The 19814-nt window shown below is 35.8% G+C and overlaps 1 protein-coding gene across 1 annotated transcript; it reads right to left on the bottom strand.

Annotated features, from left to right (window-relative positions):
• Positions 1–430: 430 nt before the first annotated feature.
• LOC114142927 (semaphorin-7A) lies at positions 431–18774 on the bottom strand. Its single transcript, XM_028014519.1, has 14 exons — positions 18460–18774; positions 16646–16779; positions 16507–16545; positions 16333–16425; positions 16020–16098; positions 15636–15743; positions 14739–14881; positions 14460–14638; positions 13847–13949; positions 12486–12666; positions 10185–10300; positions 9871–10016; positions 8704–8786; positions 431–5047 (listed from the first exon to the last, which is right to left on the bottom strand). Exons 1-14 carry the CDS (start codon positions 18542–18544, stop codon positions 4704–4706), a joined length of 1833 nt encoding a protein of 610 aa, XP_027870320.1. The 5' UTR covers positions 18545–18774; the 3' UTR covers positions 431–4703.
• Positions 18775–19814: the final 1040 nt, after the last annotated feature.

Here is a 19814-nt window from a genome sequence, read left to right as displayed (position 1 = left end):
TCTGACAGGGGAGCCACATGGAATGTTTTGGCAATCAGAAGAAAAACAATTGTTCTCTGTTGTTTTCAATTTGGGTAGCCTTGAAGGCTGTGCCAGATGTACAAGTCAATACAACACCATTCATTGCAGGAAATACCTGAACTAATAGGGAATGCACCTGTATTCTGTACCTGCATGCAGTACTTCTGTTATTTAATGCAATTGAGTTTTGTATTAGTACACTAAAATGTTATAAGTAAAGGCCATATTTAAAAACAAAAATTTGATTCAGAAATCTGAAAAATGTTGCCTACATTTATATTCAGCCACCCAGAGTCAATATTTTGTAGAGCCACCTGTCTTTCACTGCAAATTGAGCTGCAACCTTTTGGGATATTTCTGCCACCTTTGCTTCTCTTATGTATTACAGAGGCGATTCAACTCAGAACAGCAAATTGTGAAGATTGTTTATTAAGAAAATATTTTAAGCAGGATTCATAAACAATTATCAACACAGTAATGATTTAACAATGAAGAAAAGCTTTATTAAATTCTTTCAGTCGCCCTTATTACTCGTCAAATGGTAGAAGAAAAGAGAATATCACAAGAAATGATTGAGATATTAAAAAATGTTTTTTTTTCTTTTTTGGCTTTATAAAAGAATAAACTTTTTTCCACTCCAACACTAAAAAATTCAACCACCTCTTTATAATAAAGACTAATAAAATTGCAACATTGTTTGAAGAACACAGCATTAGTTAGTCAAGCTATGTTACACTATACATGAAAAATTTATTTATAAACAACATTTCAGAAAGGATGTTTTTCTCAGTTTTCTAGAAAAAATCCTTCAACAACACAGAATGGCTCAATGTGGTGAAATTCAAAGGTCATGGCAAATGAGGTAGTTCCAGCGTAAGTGCATATGCGTCCCTATATTTATCTATCACGCACAACATAAACATATTTGTTTGTGAAATAATAACACTACATGCTACCACAGATAATTTCTCTTGATGATGGGGTATTTAACATTTGCCAAACTTTTACATATTTGTACAATATGAAACAAGTAATCTGTGAAAAGATTGAGCCCCTCCACTTTCTCCCAGTGCTACTGTTGCTGTCTGAAGAAATGCACAGCTCCCGGTCAAAAACAACCAATCAGAGTGAGGAGGAAGGTCTGCCAATCATCCACGTGTATGTGATACTCAATTTGCAAATGATGAGGAAGCAACTTATCACTCCAGGAAAATCTTTTATACGTCATCACTGGTGGCCATGCTAATTAGGCTGAGCATTTGTAGAAGGTTCTGCTGACATGGAAAAGCTTTAGCATGACAGAGAGCAAGGGGGAAGGTGTGAGCAGCGTGTACATGACAGTGATTGATAGCACTAAGCCCCGCCTCCTGGTTCTAATTGGTTGTTTCTGACAGAGCTGTGTATTTGTGTAGTAAGAGAAAAAAGAAATCAAAATTTTCAACCATTATCTGTCATACTGTCCCGACATAATGACGGTTTTAATAAATATGTTTAAAAAAAACCAACCATATGCTTTATAAAAGTTACATATCCCAGATTTAACATTTGGTTCTAAAAAACAAAAAAGAAGGTCTGGTTCTGATGCAGCTGTAGAAAACAACTTCCAACCTTCTACATGTAACCCAAATAGTTTTTTTGGTGAGAGTTCACAATCATTCATATAACATGACTAGCAGATGTGACCTTCATGTAATTTTTCCATCACAGATGTAATTGTAAAAGCGCTGTATTTTTGTGCTTTGGTCCTTTTATGTATACCTTTATAATGTTTAGGTGCTACTGTGCTGTATTTTCAAGCAGGAACATATTTCTAACATGTCTAAATGTAAAACTTTTCCAGTTGATTTCTTATAAAACTTTACACAATTATTTGGAAATATGTTTAAACCCTGTAAAAAAGTAACTGAAAGACACTTAATATTAATGATCATTTTCATGCTGGATTTGTGATGACTGACTACAGACTACAAATGAGGTTATTATAAAACTAACTAAACCCACCTATAAAACACAAAAATAGATTTTTAATACTGAAATGTTGACTTTTGACTACAATCAATGTTTCTGCTGTCGGATGGTCCAACCCAGGTGTTGATTTTCACAGTAAAATCCTGGGAGAAACCAATGTTTGGAGCATTGTATTTGATTAAGGTTTTCCAAACGGACTTTGTCTTTACCACACAGTGACTGACTAATACTGATACTAATAATTTATTATGGCAGTCACCTTCTTTAAATCATGTTTTTAAACTCCTGCTCGCACCCAGGCTGCCTTTTTAACAATGCATAGCAAAACTGAGACACACAAATTAATATTAACAAACAAAATGAGAGTGGCAGAAGAACTCAATGGATCATAACTACAGATGCAGCTCATTAAATTAGAATATCATTGACAGTTATTGAAGTAAATTCTACAGCGTAAGCTCATTATAAACATTAACTAAGCATATCTAGAAGTTGATTCTGATGATTGTCACTTGCAGTCAAAGCGATTTGAAAACTGAAATAAGTTCTTATTTTCAAAGAAATCTTTTTTTTTTTCCTCCGAAGAGTTTTTGCGGCGCTAGTGGCTCGTATTTTTACATTTTTTTAAAAAATTTGCGACAGTAGGCAGACAGGAAAGAGGGCGAGGAGAGGGGGGAAGACATGGGGTAAAGGTCGCCGGAACCAGGAGTCGAACCCCTGACGTCCGCGGCCCACAGCAGGCCCCATTTTCAAAGAAATCTTATGACGGCCTCAATCATCACAATCAACAGTTCGAATAAATCACTTTGCATATTTAATAGAACTATATGTGTTTCTCTTTGTGAATTGAATTTCTGAACAAAATACACTTTAGTGGTATTCTAATTCTGCAAGGTGCTACTGTGTATTCAGCCATATTTCATTACTTTGATCAATAAGAAAATTGTTTTGAAAAACTGTCAAGAAAGAGAAATATCTATCCACGTAGACAGATTGAGATCTGGTAAATGTAAATTTTAAATTGAACAAACACTTTCCAATTGGAGATTAACCGATCCGATATTAATATAAATATTGGTCTTGATATTGAGGGGAAAAAAATCTAGATTGAGTTTTGGTCACAATGTGCCCAATCCCATCTGGCTGATCTATTCAGTCTAATTCTATGCTTTTGTGGTTTGAGCAACATCATGCTTTATTATTTATTTTAGTTTATATTTAAAATACTTAATTGCACTTTCTGAATCATTTGAAAGAAGGGTTGTTGTTGCTTATTTTTATGTTTGACCGAAGTAATCAGTTTCATCTTCTTCATTATTTATTTTACATTCGCTGTTTCACTTCAAGTTGCACTGGCTGAACTAATGAAAGTTGCGTTGGTTTTGCATTTTTGACTACGCTCATGAAGCTATTGGTGTAAATCAATTCAGCAATATTTTTCTATATTGAATTGGTACATTGATGCAACCATATTTCCAACTACTCAAGCTTGTTCTACTTCTTTAAACAATAAACATCTTGTTTTGTGCCAGGCGCCAATGATGCAAAAAAGAAACCAGACCTTGTTTACATGACTGATGAAAGATAAGCTGCTTGCATGTCTGCCCAAAGTTCTGTATCATATCTCTCGTACAGACAAAAGCATCATCTCTTGATGGCAGCACTCAGACTGTAAATATGTCTTATTCCAAAAAATAGCATAATATATTTAAAAAACCCACCAACTGAAATAACCACACTTTGCAAAAATATTAATATCTCTTCAACATTTCCATTTGGCACAATTTCAAAATTCCTTATGGCTAGGAGTAGATTTGCAAAGCAATTTACATTTTCCTACTAACAAAATATGTAAACGAGCAGCTCAGTATGACTGAACTACAGACTACAGACACATACAGCTGAATCTAGCAGCTGTACGTGTAAGTGCATGTTAGGCCTAACATGCAGCTAGGTCTGTGGAACCACACTCACTCTAATTCTTGTGCAGTTGTGTGAGGAATAGGAAGTGTGTGTTGGGCAGTTCCTTGTAGCCAAATGACTGGATCCTCATCAGATTTACTCGGGAGAACTATAACGTTGGGCCTCTCTGCACCTGCCTGGTTCTGCTGCTGTAGCATGTCACTAAATTTGTCTTAATTCATAATGCAAGTTTACACTTCTGTCTCATAATCACCCCAATCAGAGTTTATCATGTCTGCCATCAAAAGGAAACTAAGACACATTGGTGATGTTAGGTTGCAGGTAAATGTAAATTAATAAAAAAAAATGTCAACATTTCAGACTGCCTTTGTGGCAAATGGATGTAGCATACTTCCTTTTTTGTACCAAAAAAGGAAGTATAGACTTCTTATTTCAGAAAGTTTAGAAAAGGACGTCCTATAACAGGAGCTGTAAAAGGAAGTAACTAACCTTTGACAGGTTAGAACAACTGCTAAGCACATTTTAGCACTGTTACATCAATAATGTCCATCTTGAAATAAATGTGCTCTAGTAAATAATGTAAAGGAACATCTAAACATGAGAACACTGCTGCTGCTAAAGTGACCTTTGAGTCTGTTTTACATTCTTTCACCATGACTATTTTTCTTCTTTTTTGCCAAAATATTTTCACTTTGGCGAATATTTTCACTTTGACACCGACCTCAAGCTCTGCTGGGTCTTGTTCAAGGTTTAATTTGCTGCTATTAATATATTTACTTAAAGGCTCAAAACTAAAACCAGACACTTTTGAAGACAACCGCAACAAAGATCCAGAGAGTTGGACCAAATGTCCGGCCTGCAGATGAAAGTCTCAGCTCATACTCTGCCAGGACTTTTTGATAGCCCATTTCCTCAGACTCACATTTATACACTCCCTGATGATTGAGAGTCATGCTGTCGATCAGCAGAAGACACTGGTCGTCTTTCAGTTCCTGAAGGTTACAAGAACTGGAGCCCTCAGGAGTTTTCCAAGTATACTGGGCATGATGGGATGACACTGGACATCGTAGGAAGTAACTGGAGTCAGAGGGAACTGTGATCCTTTTCACTGAGTTGTCGACGTGTCTTACGGTGCCTGAAAAAAAACCAAAAAAACATAAGTTCCGAATTTATTGCATCTTTGTTTGTAAAATGTGTCCTTGATTAATTTGTTATTTAACTTGGATCACAACCCCGTTTGTGATCTAATATTCTCCTTCAGAACAGGAAGGACAAAATAATTTTACTCAGTCAGGTGTTTTGTCACATTACAACGATAAACTTATAAGAAACTTAGCTGGAATTTTATTGGTAGACAATCTCAAAGTAGCACATAATTGTGAAGTGAACTAAAAATTAGGCATAGTTGATCATTTTTTCCAAATAAGAAGGTGAAAAGTGTATCAAAGAATACTTTAATAAACTAAATATTAAAGTATAGATTGTAGAGGGTTTTTTTTATAGGACACCAGATATGTGTAAGCAGTTGCTCTGCTAAGACAAGAAAAAAGTTGGTGTTGATGAACATCCGCTGTGAAATATGGTGGTGGCAGCATCGTTCTGTGTCATAATGCCTGGGTGTGAAGTGGGTGGTGTTTGTCATGGGATTTTATGCTCCACAGGTTTCTGCTATTCATACTTTTTTTGCTTCTTTGTTTGTGGATTATAGTTGTCCTGATGTCATAACTGATAGGGTTTTTTTTCTCTAAGTTACTTTCTGTTTGTGTTTGTCATGTTTTATTTAAATAACATTATTTTTGTTTCAATTAGTCTCTTGCTTATCTAGTTCTCATGCCTTCACTACATCAATCGTTACTAGCTGGTCCTCGGTCATGAGAAGATAATTGGGGCTAAGTATGAGGCAATAGTGGAAGAAAAGTTGTTGGAGACTGGAGAAGAGTTTTACAATTCCACTAGTAGAACATAACCTACACATGCAGCCGGAATCACAAAAGTATGGTTGAAATTAAAACATACTTATGTAATTAGACCTAAATCTAACTAGAGATGTGTGATAATGTCTGAAAATTGGTGCTCAGAGAGATATTTTTCATTCACTCTGAAAGAGCTTATGCTACTTTAAAAAAGTAAAAAGTAATTCTGAGAAGACTGTGGCTACATTTTTACTGGGAAATTAGGCTACTAAAGATTGGGCTTTTTACCAGATATGAAGTGTGCTATACTGATAAGCACTCAGGGCATGATCTGTCTGTGCACAGAGCCACCTATTACAGTAAAAAAAAAAAAAAAAAAAGAGTTCCTTTTTTCTACTTAGAGTTCTTTCTCATATTTCCTTTTTTTCTCTATGTTCTGGTTAACTATTTCGTATGCTTTATTTTGACATTGATCTTCCTTTCTTATGTTACCACCACCTTTAGTTTAAACATGTCTTTGTTAATTTCCCAACTGCTTCCTTCCAACTCTGGGACTTTGATTTCCAAATGAAAAAAACAGTACTTTACTTTGAAAAGAGAATCTACTAAGCAAAACTATCTTAGCTGATCAAATCCTCTTCACAATTTGATCAGTTTGATCCATGCACAAGCTTCTTTATGCCACAGTTATCACTGTTGCTTGTGAACTTTTTGCTCCCACATGTTTTTCTTGCATTAAACTTTCCAGTAACATGCTTGACTACAGTATTTTTCTTAACACCCAGCTTTTCAGCAATGAGCTGTTGTAGCCTACCCTCCTGTCAAAAACCTTTGAGAATATTCTAAGTAGTTTAGATGAACCTTTGGTAAAACATCATAAAACCTCAAAATATTAAGGAGCTGCAAAACCAAAATTGAGGACAATTTTCAGGCTGTGGGAACCAAAGTTCTTTGAAAAATGAAAAGGAAACCCAAAAAGACTTAGCAGAAACCAGAAACAACAGAAATAAATCAAAATGTGGAACAAGAAGGAACAGGATCTAAAACTTAGCAGAAACCAGAAACAGACTTAACAGACTTAGAAAAAGACTTAGCAGAAACCAGAAACAACTGAAATAAATCAAAATGTGGAACAAGAAGGAACAGGATCTAAGTAAGAGCAACATAAAACCAGGGACCGCATACTGATGAGAAACTTAATAAAACATTTTCATTGGATCTGATGTGTTTGGTAAAGACAACACCGGTTTAACTAGAACAAAAGGCAGAGCTAATCCAAATATTTGGACATATGTAAGTTGGTCAAACAAAAGCCAGATGGAGGGCATTTTTCTGGATGCTGAAATCGGCCATTATAGTTGGTGGACAGCTCTTCACACAGGAAGCTCTCTTAGCACCATAAAGCAGTTAGATGATGTGAGATAAAGTAATCTTACTCAGGACAGAGAAGTTTGTATAAGACACCAGAATAGTTGTAGTCTAAATGGAGACCAAATATTTGTTGCACTTCTAATTTTTTTCCACAGGAGAACAAGATGTCTATTTGCATAGTAACAGAAATGTGACAAATCCAAAGATAATAGTTAACACAAAATAACAGTATTTACAAAAACAAAAACAGTAGTCATTTTGCTAAAGACAATTTGGAGGAAACTGCTTTAAATAGTGAACAGACTTATAAGGGAAGTCTAGCACTGGTTAAGGTCAAAACCATAAGTGACAGAAACTTCATCTAATTTGCTATGTATTAGATTTGTTTTCACCTAGTTTGTTTCAGAGGAAACTGTCCAGATGGGTAAATGACTCAAGCAAGCTGCCCAGTAAATTCCTATGATCACACTGTAGATAACCCAGCAGTGCATCTCTGATAACAAGCCCTGACTGGGAGGTTTATACTACTTACTCATGAGCTACTTTCATCCTCATTCTTCAGGAAAGTTGAAGAATGACTCAGTACACATTCACAGCAGCCTTTCTTCCTCCAGGTAAGTAAACATTTATTTTTGGCTCCATGCTAAAAAGGTTTTTCTTTCAGTGTCTGATGGCGATAAGGACGGCCTTAGAGTCTATATGGAGGTTGGTGGACAGCTTATTATAAAGGAGGTGTTGCACAGCTAACTGCAGAGAGCAGACTGACTGAGTTGGTAGTTATGAGAGCTAAATAAAGAAATAAATATGCTAAAGTTCATTCAATGGATAGCAAGATGGATTATTTACAATATCTACAAGTAGACATGTAGGATGTATACCAATAACAAACTGCTGTGGATTAGGAATAATGGTGAATCGCCTCCATGTTGATGCAGTAATTTATACAAAAGGGTCCCTGTCTGCAGGTATCCATGAACTGTACAGTATGTGATCAAACTATCAGCAGGACAATATCATGCAAAGTCATACAGTATAAAACTTCTACAACTTAGTAACTGGTTCAGTTGAAGCTTAACATAATCAACAAGTGGAGGAAGCTGCTGATAAGTCAAATGACACATCAGCCAAAAAAATACAGAAGTCACAAGCTGGCTGATCACATCATGAGAAAAACAAACAAACATGAGAAAACCCTGCATGACTTAACGTCATGTTAATTTCATTTTGGCTTGCTTTTGTTTATTGGTTAAAGAGCATTTGGTTAGATCTTGCTATAAAAGGTAAAATTACTGTTTTCTGAATGTAAAACACAAGCAGGCATATTTCTGAAAAGCTCCTTAGTTTTTTACATTTTAAAACAATAAACATACTTTGAATGCATTGATGTTAATGGTAGTTAACTTGGTCTCCTTGAACCCAAAGCAAAGTCCTGTTTCTTTATACATGTACACTTGACAGTCTTGACTTACAATAAAACAGGCAAGTGCACTCATAAATATGTCAGTACCTTTAGCTATGCGTGGAAGTGATGATGCTTGGTCTTTTAAGCAAATGCTGCGGTTCCTGTGGACCACATCATGAAGTGCACCACTGCAAAACAGAAGGAATGTCAGTTAGTCATGCTACCGGAAGTGCTTGCCATCTTTAAAAATGCAAATTGTATCTTAACTGCACACCTGTCAGCTATTGCGCTACAAAAAGGCACTGCTGATTATGAGGCACTATAATGTCCTGTAATTCAAACTCTATTCAAACATACTTTATTGATCCCAAAAGGGGAATTAAATGTGGTGTAACTCATATTAATTCAAAATCTCCAAAGAGTTTCCCATACTGTCTTCTGTTAATCACCCTTTGTCAGCCCTTCCTTGAGCACACAGACATAGTCAGTGGCTGTAAACTAACTCAAGGCTGTGAATACAGTTTTATAACTCAATAATTTAACACCTCTCCCCCTTGGCTCTCCTATCCAGAGCTTGCAACCTGTCACACTACATACTGTGAATGCAGATGCTGTTGTGCGGTTTCAGAGGGTCTCATGTAAAATAGAACAAAAGGTCAGAAATGACTACATTTCCCCTTATGTGCACCCCTGCAGCACTGCAGCACCTTCAGTTCAGTTCAGTTTTCATTAAGCTGTTCAAAGAGTAAGCAAATGTCTGTTTCATCTTTTCAACTGTAGACTAACTAACTAACTAACTAACTAACTAACTAACTAACTAACTAACTAACTAACTAACTGCTAGTTAGAAAACGTGTTTGGTGTTCAGCACCTTCAAATCCTGGAGTTGACTTCATTTCTTATAGTCATTTTTTTCTTTTACAGAAAGTCACATAGAAAAACTCATGCAAGTTTGAATTAAGGATAAAATACACAAAATAATAGGATTCAAACCCTTGATAGCACACATGTGTGCATAATCCTCAAGCACTCGATCTGACCTATTCCTTTTAAAAAAAAAAAATGGGTCAACCGGATGATAACTGTGGAAATGTTGTCAAGTTAATATTTGGAAAAATACTTTTGTTTTTAGGTAACAAACATAGTTAAAGTTTATTAAGTGGTTTTATTGTTCTGGTAGAGAGTCTGTGAGGTGTTGATAAGCCTCTGTCTTGGATTATTTTTACTCCAAAAGACAGAGATTGGTGGTCGAATGAAGCCTTGAGGTCTTACCTGGTCTCAGAGGTGCATTGTTTATTTTTCCAGCCACAGTATGGATCTCTGGACAGAACACACTCCTGACAGTTGTTTCCATACTGGCCACAGTTTTCCACATCAATTTGGACCAGCTCAGTTTGTGAGTTCACGTACAGCTTTTTCTGTAACAAAGGTTCACACACATTTTCATTATAAAAACAACTATTTTAAAACACTTTTTTTCATCATTCTTTCAAGCCTGTAATAATAAAATAATAAAATCATTCCAAACACTAACTCATACTTTTGTGTGGGTGGAATAGTTGTGTAGGTGTTCACTTGTTACTCACAGTGGAGGGGTTAAGGATGAGGTTGAAGATGTGGGCTGAGTAGTTAAAAGGTTGATACTCAGCGATGATGAACGAATGACTTTCCATTTGTAATGCCTTGTGAATAGCACCGTTACCTGGTTAAAGGGCACAAGACAAAGGGAAGATGATGACACACACCTGCCTTCACACCCAGAAGTCTTTTGTCCCCTAAGGGTGTAAATTAATCGTAACCTTTGACTTCAATGTTCTGCAACACTTCCCAGCCAAGAAATTGGGAAACAATCATAGGTAAACCCACAGTTACATCAAATCTAATATTTTGTAATTTATAAAATAACCTAAGGCAACCAAAGTGATGTACATGTCTTGAAGAACAACCTATTGGTAGGCATTAGTAATAGAAGAAACTGGACAAAATAAATTATTATACAGTCAATTGGGCTCATTAATCAGATTAAAAGTACATTTATGAAAATAGCCTTTAGCAGTTTGTAAACATACTTTACATTTATTCACATTTATGGTTTTCTTTTTCATTGGTATGATGTAATATTTGAGCTTAAAATATTGTGTTCTTATTAGCTGGAAATACAAATGTAAGATTATCTGCTAAGAATAGAATAATCTTGTGTTAATACCCAGTAAAGCTACTTTTACTTATTGTGGTGATTCAGAAGCCATCATTGGTCAACTTCGCAATGATGCCAAAATTTTCACTGCATATATTTGTCTGCCAGGAAGTTACACATCAATGATATATTTAAATGTGTATTTTTGAATAATCTGATAACAGAGCCCAAAGAAAACATACACTGTGAGGCAAATACATGTTAGATCCTTGTCTCAAAAGAACCAGTTTGCATTTTTAATAATTATTTAATGCCAACTTAAAGTAAGAATATTAACCAAAAATTCGTAAAACCAAAATTACATAAAACAAATTGATTTGTATGTTACAAAAAATAACTGAGTACTTGAACCCCTCGCATGACAGTTTTATAACCCTTAAGCTCACAATCTGTCTGTCAGTCTGTCTGACTATCAGCCAATTAATCATTTTAATGCTTTGCTGTAGTGAATTTATTGTGACAACAATAAATGAAAATTCTTATCATGACAACATATTGATCACAATAAATTATAAACAACACAAAAAAATGCCCACCTCTAATACAAATCCATCAAGTTTGCAGGTGAACATATAAATAACTAAGAAAAGGTTTGATACAAAATGCCATGGTCAAAAGAGACCAAAATCAATTTGTTTTATATCGCCTTGGCTCTCTGAGTTTAGTAGAGAAGTGCTGGATGTAACAATCAAGCCCAGAGGTGGAAGCATCATGCTTTGGATTGTTCAGCACAACTTCACTGCCATTCACCCAAACATCTTACTTGAGAATCTTCTTCCCTCTGCTGATCATAACATATTCAACGTAGTGACCTCATGTAGTCAGATGAGGATCATGGGAAACTCTTACAGAAAACCTCAGACAGAGGCTGAAGCTTTAAGTGGCAAAACAGGCAAAACATTTAGAGACTTTCTAGATGGGTTTTCTAGAGGAGTCACCAATAGTCCCTCCTGACAAGGAATGTAGCAAATGTATTTGTCCACAAGTTCTTGCATTGGTAGGGGAGCACGTGCTTATTTATCTCAGTCACATGCAATGTGTTTTACCGGACTTTTTGTCGACACTCTGTCCTTCCCCATTATGATGAAATCACCATGGGAATAAGAGACTGACTGTTTTTTTTATATAAATGAATCAGTAGGGAATGTAATGATTTATTCTATGGTAAAATCAAACGATACTAATCCCTGAGAGAGTTAGTAATACATACTGAATTACCTTTAGGTCCTATATTAGATCATCTCAGGAGCACAAGTTTCTCCACTGTTTTAAAAAACTGATGTGTGAGCAACAAGGGGAAGAGGTAAAATATATACTTGCTAACACAATACAAGTTATATTTAAGCTTTCAAGGCATGACCGTAAATCCTCAACTAAACAGAAAGAGTTGTACCAGTAAGTAACTTCCAAGATGTAAGAAAAAATGTTCTACTAAGCTGAAAATAATCAATTCTGTGAAATTAGATCAACTGATACAGCAAGTCGCCCACTTAGTCATCATGTAGTCACACCACAAGCCCAGCGTAAACTTCCATAGGCCATAATTCATTCAGCTCAGCCCAACTCTATAATGGCTTGACTCATCTTTACTTTTTGAACTTACAAACTTACAAATATCTTTCTGAATGTTCTTAAGGTTGCTTGAAAACTTCAGCTCATTTCATAACTAGTTTAGGGAACTTGTACTCACTTAGAGAGAGAAACATAACTGTGTGTTGATTTCCTGGGGAAGCATCAACAAAGATTCGGGTGTAGTTGTGATGGTTGAAGAGAACTGGGGCCAACTTGGGCTTCACCCACTCCTTCATCTCCGAAACCTTTTCGACTCTCCTCAGGATTTCAGTATTAATCTTGGTGCTGTCAGAAACACACTGAGGGCACAAAGTTCATAGATTAGAAAAAGCCTGTATCGACTTGTTGCTAATTAAGAGGTGACTCCCTGAGGTGCTGGTAAGCTTTTTGTTTCCACAGATACAGATAGACTGATTTAGAATTCAAAATACAATAACTTGTACTGAGAAGGTGTTATAGGAAAGGAAATATTCTCAGTTTCATTTGTAACTTGAAGTAATTGAAACTCAAATATAATGCAAACATGGAATAATTTCTAGAGAATAAAGGTGTGTCTCAGTAAGTAAGAATATCATAAACTATTTACCTCATTTGTTACACAGAGTGATGTAATTCTGTCATTTATTCTGGTAATTTTGATAATGATGGGTTTTAGCTAATAAAAACCCAAAATTAAGCATGCCAGAAAATTTGAACATTACAAAACCCAACTAAAACAGGATGCATGGAGTCCTCTAAGATTTACTGGTAGATGGTTGCGCTGACTTGGGACTTCATAAAATGGAACGAAATGCAAAGTTTGCTTTCATCTGAAAACTTTAGACCTGAGAAATAGTCAGTTCCTTTTTCTGCTTAGTCAGTATCAGATCCTGCTGATATTGTCTCTGGTTTGATAGTTGAGTTAACTCAACTAACAACATCAGTTTCAAGCAAGAAACTGATGTCCTGAACTGATATGTAGCTGATGTCCTAGATACAACTATGTGGTGGTTTTTGAAGGAGGGGCTCTAGCTGCAGTTCATACCTTAAGAGTTTCCCTCAAACACTTAAAACATGCTTCCTTTTTCAATCCTCTCGGGTCTGCAGTTATTCCTGTTGCTGGTGCACATTTTCTAACATGTTTTCCTTGTCTGTCAATATGTGTGGCAACAACATCCTGAAAGACCAGCTTCTTGAGAAATGACCATCTGTAGCTTATCCTACTTAAAGAGGGTGTCAGTGACCGTCTGCTGGACAAGTGTCAAGTCAGCGGTTTTCTCTGTGATCTTGTAGGACATAAGACACTATTTTAGTATTAAAAATGCTTTTTAAACATTTTTAGACATAAATAAACACTTAAAATAAATTACTCTATATGTAATGGAGCAATTGAATTTAATTATCAAAATAAATAAACTTTGGACATTATTCTGAGTCCTTGAGATATGGATGCACAGTGGATGGAGGGTTTCCTATTACAAATTAGTTTCACTTGTATACCTTTTTCCTGTCCTCATCGTTCTGGTCTGAATCAATAAAGGGAGATTCTCTGAAAACTTTTTCAATGTCTCCTATTGTGTAGATGCACACAGCACTCATGCCCCTGCATAAAGAAATGACAGTCAGCAGAGTTTCACAGAGACACTGATGCAATAAGAAGCTGCTCTTGGGATAAAAAAGATTGCAGACCTGAAAGTGGGTAAGAAACTGTGAAAAGTCAACTGCACAAATGTTGACAGTTTTCAAAAAACAACGCACAGATCATACAGAGTATTCCTCTTACTTTAGCTCAGAATTTATATTGCACATTTTGTTCTGCACAATGCGTGTTTGTTCATGACTGCACATGATTCTTGCAAATGTTTATCATGCAAATAACAGCTGACAAGTCATTCTGGTTATACCACAAGTGCTACTTTTTTAAATAGTGCCAGAGAAACACTAAAGGAAGTTCACAACCTTTACTAACAGCACAGTATTTAATTTAAGTTCATGTCAAAATGTGAACAACTTCAATTTCATGTAACGTTTTACATAGCTTTGATTTCAGTTAATATAACAATAAGAAAGTTTCATTTTTCAATGTGACTTTTCTTGCACATTGACATCTTACCATTCATTTCTGAACAGTGCATAAACTCTGGTGTCCTGCCAATGGTCTGAATTTACAGTAGCCACATCGACCAGCTCAGAGAAATGTTGTTTGTTGTCAGGGTTACCACAATAGAGCCTTGCATTCATCAGAGACGTCCAACTAAACTGCAGCTTGTTCTTCGGACCCCCCATATCAGCCTGGAAACAGCCACCAGATGAATTATCAATCATCCCGATCCAGATTTTGGTTAGCGTAAGCAGTGAATCTGATCACATTTTCTCATTCTGAGTATCTTACCATGCAAACTTGGCTGACAAAGGGGAGCCACATGTTAGTGCCTGGGCTTATGTCTTTGTTTTTCTGCTTATAGAAAGAATAAACTTTGTTCTGCAGTGGCTCGTCTTCTCTTTTGCTCAGAACCAATCCCAAATAGTACTGCTCTACAGACAGAAACATAATAAAATGTAGACTTTGATTAAATAAAACAAAAATTGTCAATCAGTCACCAAATTGAGTGTGTTTTAATGGGATTTTATGTGACTGCCCAACATAAAACATCAATCATAATTGTGATGTTGGAACCCATTTTCCAAAGCGAACAGATCAGACTGCATCTCCCAGCATTCATAGTGCTGGAAGCCATCTTGCTGATGTCACAGCACCTTTATAAGCTCAGGTGAGCAGATGTGGAGCATCTTCTTAAGAACTCTAATAGATTTGCACATCTACAGGCTGAATATTGTTCCCATTCTTGTGTGAAATTTAGATTATCTCAATTCAGATTACATGATGAGCATCTCCCCAACTGATTCACAATTGAATTTAGGTTAGAACTTTGACTGGACCATTCCAACACATGAATAAGATTTGATCTAAATAATTCCAGGACTGGTTGTAGGTTTAGGATCATTGTTTTGCTGGCAGATGAATATACGCCCCGGTGTCAAATCTTCTGCAGAGACCTATCCCTACTTTAACTTTCTCCACATCACCTGCTGTTTTCCTTCATCCTCTTGATACTCTTTTTTTTCACTAATGTTCTCCAACAGGCCTTCATTAAACAGTTGGATTCATACTGAGATAAAATTAAACACAATATATACTCTGTATATTTACTAATGTTGCAGATGTAATGTTGAAAAATATGTAATGTTAAAGGGCTAAAAAAAAATGTTTAGTACTGTGTGTAAATACCATTCTCAGGATTGGCTGGTCTCACTCTTTTACTTCCAAACTTGTGGATGCCAACATTCTCGTGAGCTCCAGAGGATGTAAGATAGAGATCTTTTTTTGCATCAGTTTCTGAAACAGAACAGGCGCAAATTATAGGTCAGATTCAAATTAGATGTACCATCTGACAAATGCTATATAGAGTAGAAGCACAGCGAAAGAGAATACCATTAGACCCAAGCTGAAAGAATCAAGTAATAGTACAGACATTGAAGAAATACAGCTTCTAGAAGGATGAGGAGAGTAAATGTACTTGTGAGAATTTAAATCTGACAGGATGTGAAAATACATAAAGCAAAAAGCAGAAACAGCTGAGCGAAACAAAAAAGATTGTAAAAATAAACTCACCATCAAGAGCAGATTTTTCGTTTTCCTTAATGTTATTAAAATAGTCGATTTTATCACATGTGAGTGACCCTGATGAATCCTGTAAAAAACAGAGGAATAAGAAATCAATCTTGCAACACGATGTGATTTACCAATAAATACTCTCGCATCCACCCAGTAATTTGAAACAAAAAACAGGAACATTTCCTTTTTTTATTTGTCTTGATGAAATTGTTTTATAATAGGCTGAGCTATTGTCTTCTTATCATAATGTGAAATACAACACAACTTGTTCTGCAAAACTATTCTTGTTAACACTTCTGCAGTTTCCTACCAGGTCACAGCAATTTGTCGTCCTGCCTTTGGTCATACAAACAAACAGCGGCTTTCCTTCTTCCCTCTGATGAACCATTGCAATTTTCCAGTCCTAGATGACAAATGAAAATTTTTCTTTATAACTTTGGAACCGGAACCTGAACCGGAATAGATTAACTTCTGTGATGCTCACATTGTAATCCTTCCACTGGATCTTCATGTCTTTAGGATCCTGGGAAGGACAATATGCTTCTAAATTAATCTTACTGATAGAATAGTTCTGGAACGGTTTAAGTTTCTCAGTTTTATTCAGATGTAAATGTAATAACTACCTCCCCAGTGTCATTAAAGTTGTAGAAAGTCAGGTTGGTCTTTTCAACAGATGTAACATCAGCCGGCCATTTTCCCAAGAGAATCTGAACTGGCAAATTTTGTTCACGCAATGGAAACCTTTTAACTGGAGCGTCTGCAAATAAGGACAAGTTCAGAAAATATCAGCCTTGCTATATATCAACACCTGCAACCAAAGTGATCTGCTGTTGTATTTTCCTGTTTGATCAAAACATGTTACAAAATTTAACAAGGAGTTATTAAACTAATCATACACCAAGCTTTTAATGTGGAATGAATATGAAGAACATCTGTTAAGAATGTAAAGATTTTTATAATAAAGCAGCTACCTAATTGCTCAGATCTGCTGATGATTCCTCCCTCTGATCATGCAGTTTATATCTGATATATTCACACATACATCATCATCACATTTGTTGTTGCACATTATAGATGGGTGTACGTGACTAAGCTTTTAAGGTATTATGGGAAATCATCTTTCACCAGAAACCATGTGATCATACCACAACCACTGGTTATTAAACATATGACACATTTTATTTTCACTGAATTGCCAACAATATTAACACAAACATTATCTGCTTCTATGATGTTCACTTCACGTTCACCGATTATGTTTTGGTGGAAATATCCACACCAGCCTGCACACACCGTCACTATGATGAAACATGGTGATGGCAGCATCATGCTGTGTGGATGCTTTTTGTAAGTAGCGCGGCAAGCCGGTGAAAGTTGATGGAAATTTGGAAGAAGCTTCACAGAAGGCAGAAATCCTGTTAAGGTGGCAAAATAATTCTGACTGACGCGGTTGTTCACCTTCCACCAAGATTATTTGAAATTCTTTTCCAATCTTATTGAGCTTGAGCTCATTTTCAAAGAAAAATGGGCAGACATGACTGTGTTCAGATGGGCAAGGCTGGTTGGCACAGCTATAATTTCTGTTCTGCTTCTGATGTAGCAGAATGGTGATTACTTACACATTATATTTAATAAATTTTATTTTGTGCATAGACAAACCACCGTTTTTTCTACACATTACTGTCATGCACTATTTTGTGTTTGTCTATCACACCATGTCCCACTAGAATATGCATAAACACATCTAAATGCTCCTCCATATTCACTTATAAGCAGGTCTTGAATTTATAATATAAACATTTTATTTGTTAAACTCAAGACCGACAACTACCCTCATATCTTAATTTAGTATTTCAGAGTAGAACAACATTTAACTGAGAAGATCTACGCACTCGCAAGGCACAAAGACAAACTCAAGATTAAAGTCTTTGTGCTTGAACACAGGGGATTAAGTTCAAAACTATCTTCTGGGATCGGACTGAAAAAACAGTTTGCATGATACGGTACATTTAACGGTGATTAGGGTGTGTGCTGCACTTCCACCCATCTACAGGCAATTATTAACATAATAAGCTGTAGTCTACAGCTACAAAACAATATTGTAGCTGTAGACTAAAAGTATATATTGCAATATGGTGCCACCATTATAAAAACAGCATAAAAACAGTAAAATATAAAAACAGTACGATTTTATATTGGATTTTAAAATGTGTATCATTTGTCTTTCTTTACAGCAGGCTCAGTCGGAAGAGTAGTCTACAAGTCCTAAAGTTATGAGATCGATTCCAGCTTCCTCCTGTCAATTGCAATGTTTTTATAGTCCGTATCTTTCTGACTGCAGTGAACATCCTGCTCTCGTGTGAACGGCTGATATGAGTAGATAAACTTAGTCCATTTACGGGATAAAAAAAAAAACAGAAATAGAAATATGTCTTACCTTTGTATTTGAACATCATCCTCGGTGAATGTAAGTCCGCTTCGTTTATACAATAAGCGAAAAGTAGTAGCAGTAAAGTGAACATTTTTGTCAAAGTAATTAAGTCAATAAACAGTCCGTCCGTAGGTCACATTCGTACTAACTGAGGTGGGAGGGGTTGTTAAAAATACACAACTAGACTAAGGTCCAATAAGATGAGAGTTGGTTTACTGAAGATTTTTCAAAACAAAACCACTATCAGTTCAACTACATTTATTTATTTTCTTACTAAACTGTGGTCATTTACAATTAAAGTAATCTTTAAGATCCTTTCAAGGACATACAAACTGTAAAGTTTTCTGGACAGTCAGTTTAAATGAGGAAGAGACACTTCCCTGGATTAAAACCTTGTTCAATTTCTGCCATCTGGTGGCAATTGGAAGTTTGGCAAACAGATTCTACTTATCCCTTGGTTGGAATGAAACATTCATCTCAGTCTGTTTTATGCTTTAAACCACTGCACAATGTAACTATTTTGAGCCTAAACTGATGTGTTTATTTTTAGAGATACTACCTCCAAATTGGAACATAAAAGGATTCACTGAGATAATTAATTGGGGCAACAAACTTCAGTCTAGTGAGATATAAACTTCTAAACATTGAGGCCAATGAACTAATGAACTTGAATGCAGAAAAAAATAGAATTAAACATCTTGTTCCTATTTGTAAGTATTCATCATACCCTTGATTAATAAAAAATAAATAAATTGTGTTTCAGCTCAAAGATGAATTTAGATCTGGACTTTGACTTGGCCATCCTGACACGAGTATGATTTGATCTAAAGCCTTTTACTGTACCTGTGGTAATAAGATGTCATTGTCCTGCTGCCAAGTAAACCATCTCATCCTTGTGGATGGTGCCTAGAGTGATATGCAGTGTCACTTTGTCTCTACACAATGTTTTGCATATAGACTAAAAAGTTTATTTTTGGTTTCTCTTTTTCCCATTTACTGTGTTTCCTATGTGGCTTTACTTATTACACTTTTTAAAAAATGGCCTCAATTAAAGGCCAGATTTGTGGAGCACACAAATAGTAGTTGTCCAGTTGACAGATATTTCCACCTGAGCTGTGAATCTCTGCAGCTATTCCAGAGTTAGCTTGGGCCTCTTTAATCCTTATCTGATAACTGATCTCCTTGGCCAGCCAGTAAGTTTAGGTGGACAAACATATCTTGTTTACAGTTGTGCCATAATTTTTCTGTTTTTAGATGATGCAGAAGCAGCTCTTTGTTAAATGTTCTAAATTTTGGGAAATGAATCAATAGTTTCAGTTTTAGAAGATTACCTATTATAAACGTCTCCACAACTGTATTCT

The sequence above is a fragment of the Xiphophorus couchianus genome, chromosome 4 (assembly GCF_001444195.1).
Source record: "Xiphophorus couchianus chromosome 4, X_couchianus-1.0, whole genome shotgun sequence".
In the NCBI taxonomy this organism is placed as follows: Eukaryota; Metazoa; Chordata; class Actinopteri; order Cyprinodontiformes; family Poeciliidae; genus Xiphophorus; species Xiphophorus couchianus.
Note: the sequence above shows the minus strand (reverse complement) of the source record. Positions and strands in the feature narration are given on the sequence as shown.

Excerpts from the sequence above, each read along its gene's own strand:
- LOC114142927 (XM_028014519.1), bottom strand. The coding sequence starts at position 18,544 with ATGTTCACTTTACTGCTACTACTTTTCGCTTATTGTATAAACGAAGCG. Across the intron at positions 10,301-12,485 it reads AGTTATGTTTCTCTCTCTAA|GTAACGGTGCTATTCACAAG; the intron begins GTGAGTACAAGT and ends CCCTTTAACCAG. Across the intron at positions 5,048-8,703 it reads ACTTCCACGCATAGCTAAAG|GCACCGTAAGACACGTCGAC; the intron begins GTACTGACATAT and ends GTTTTTTTTCAG.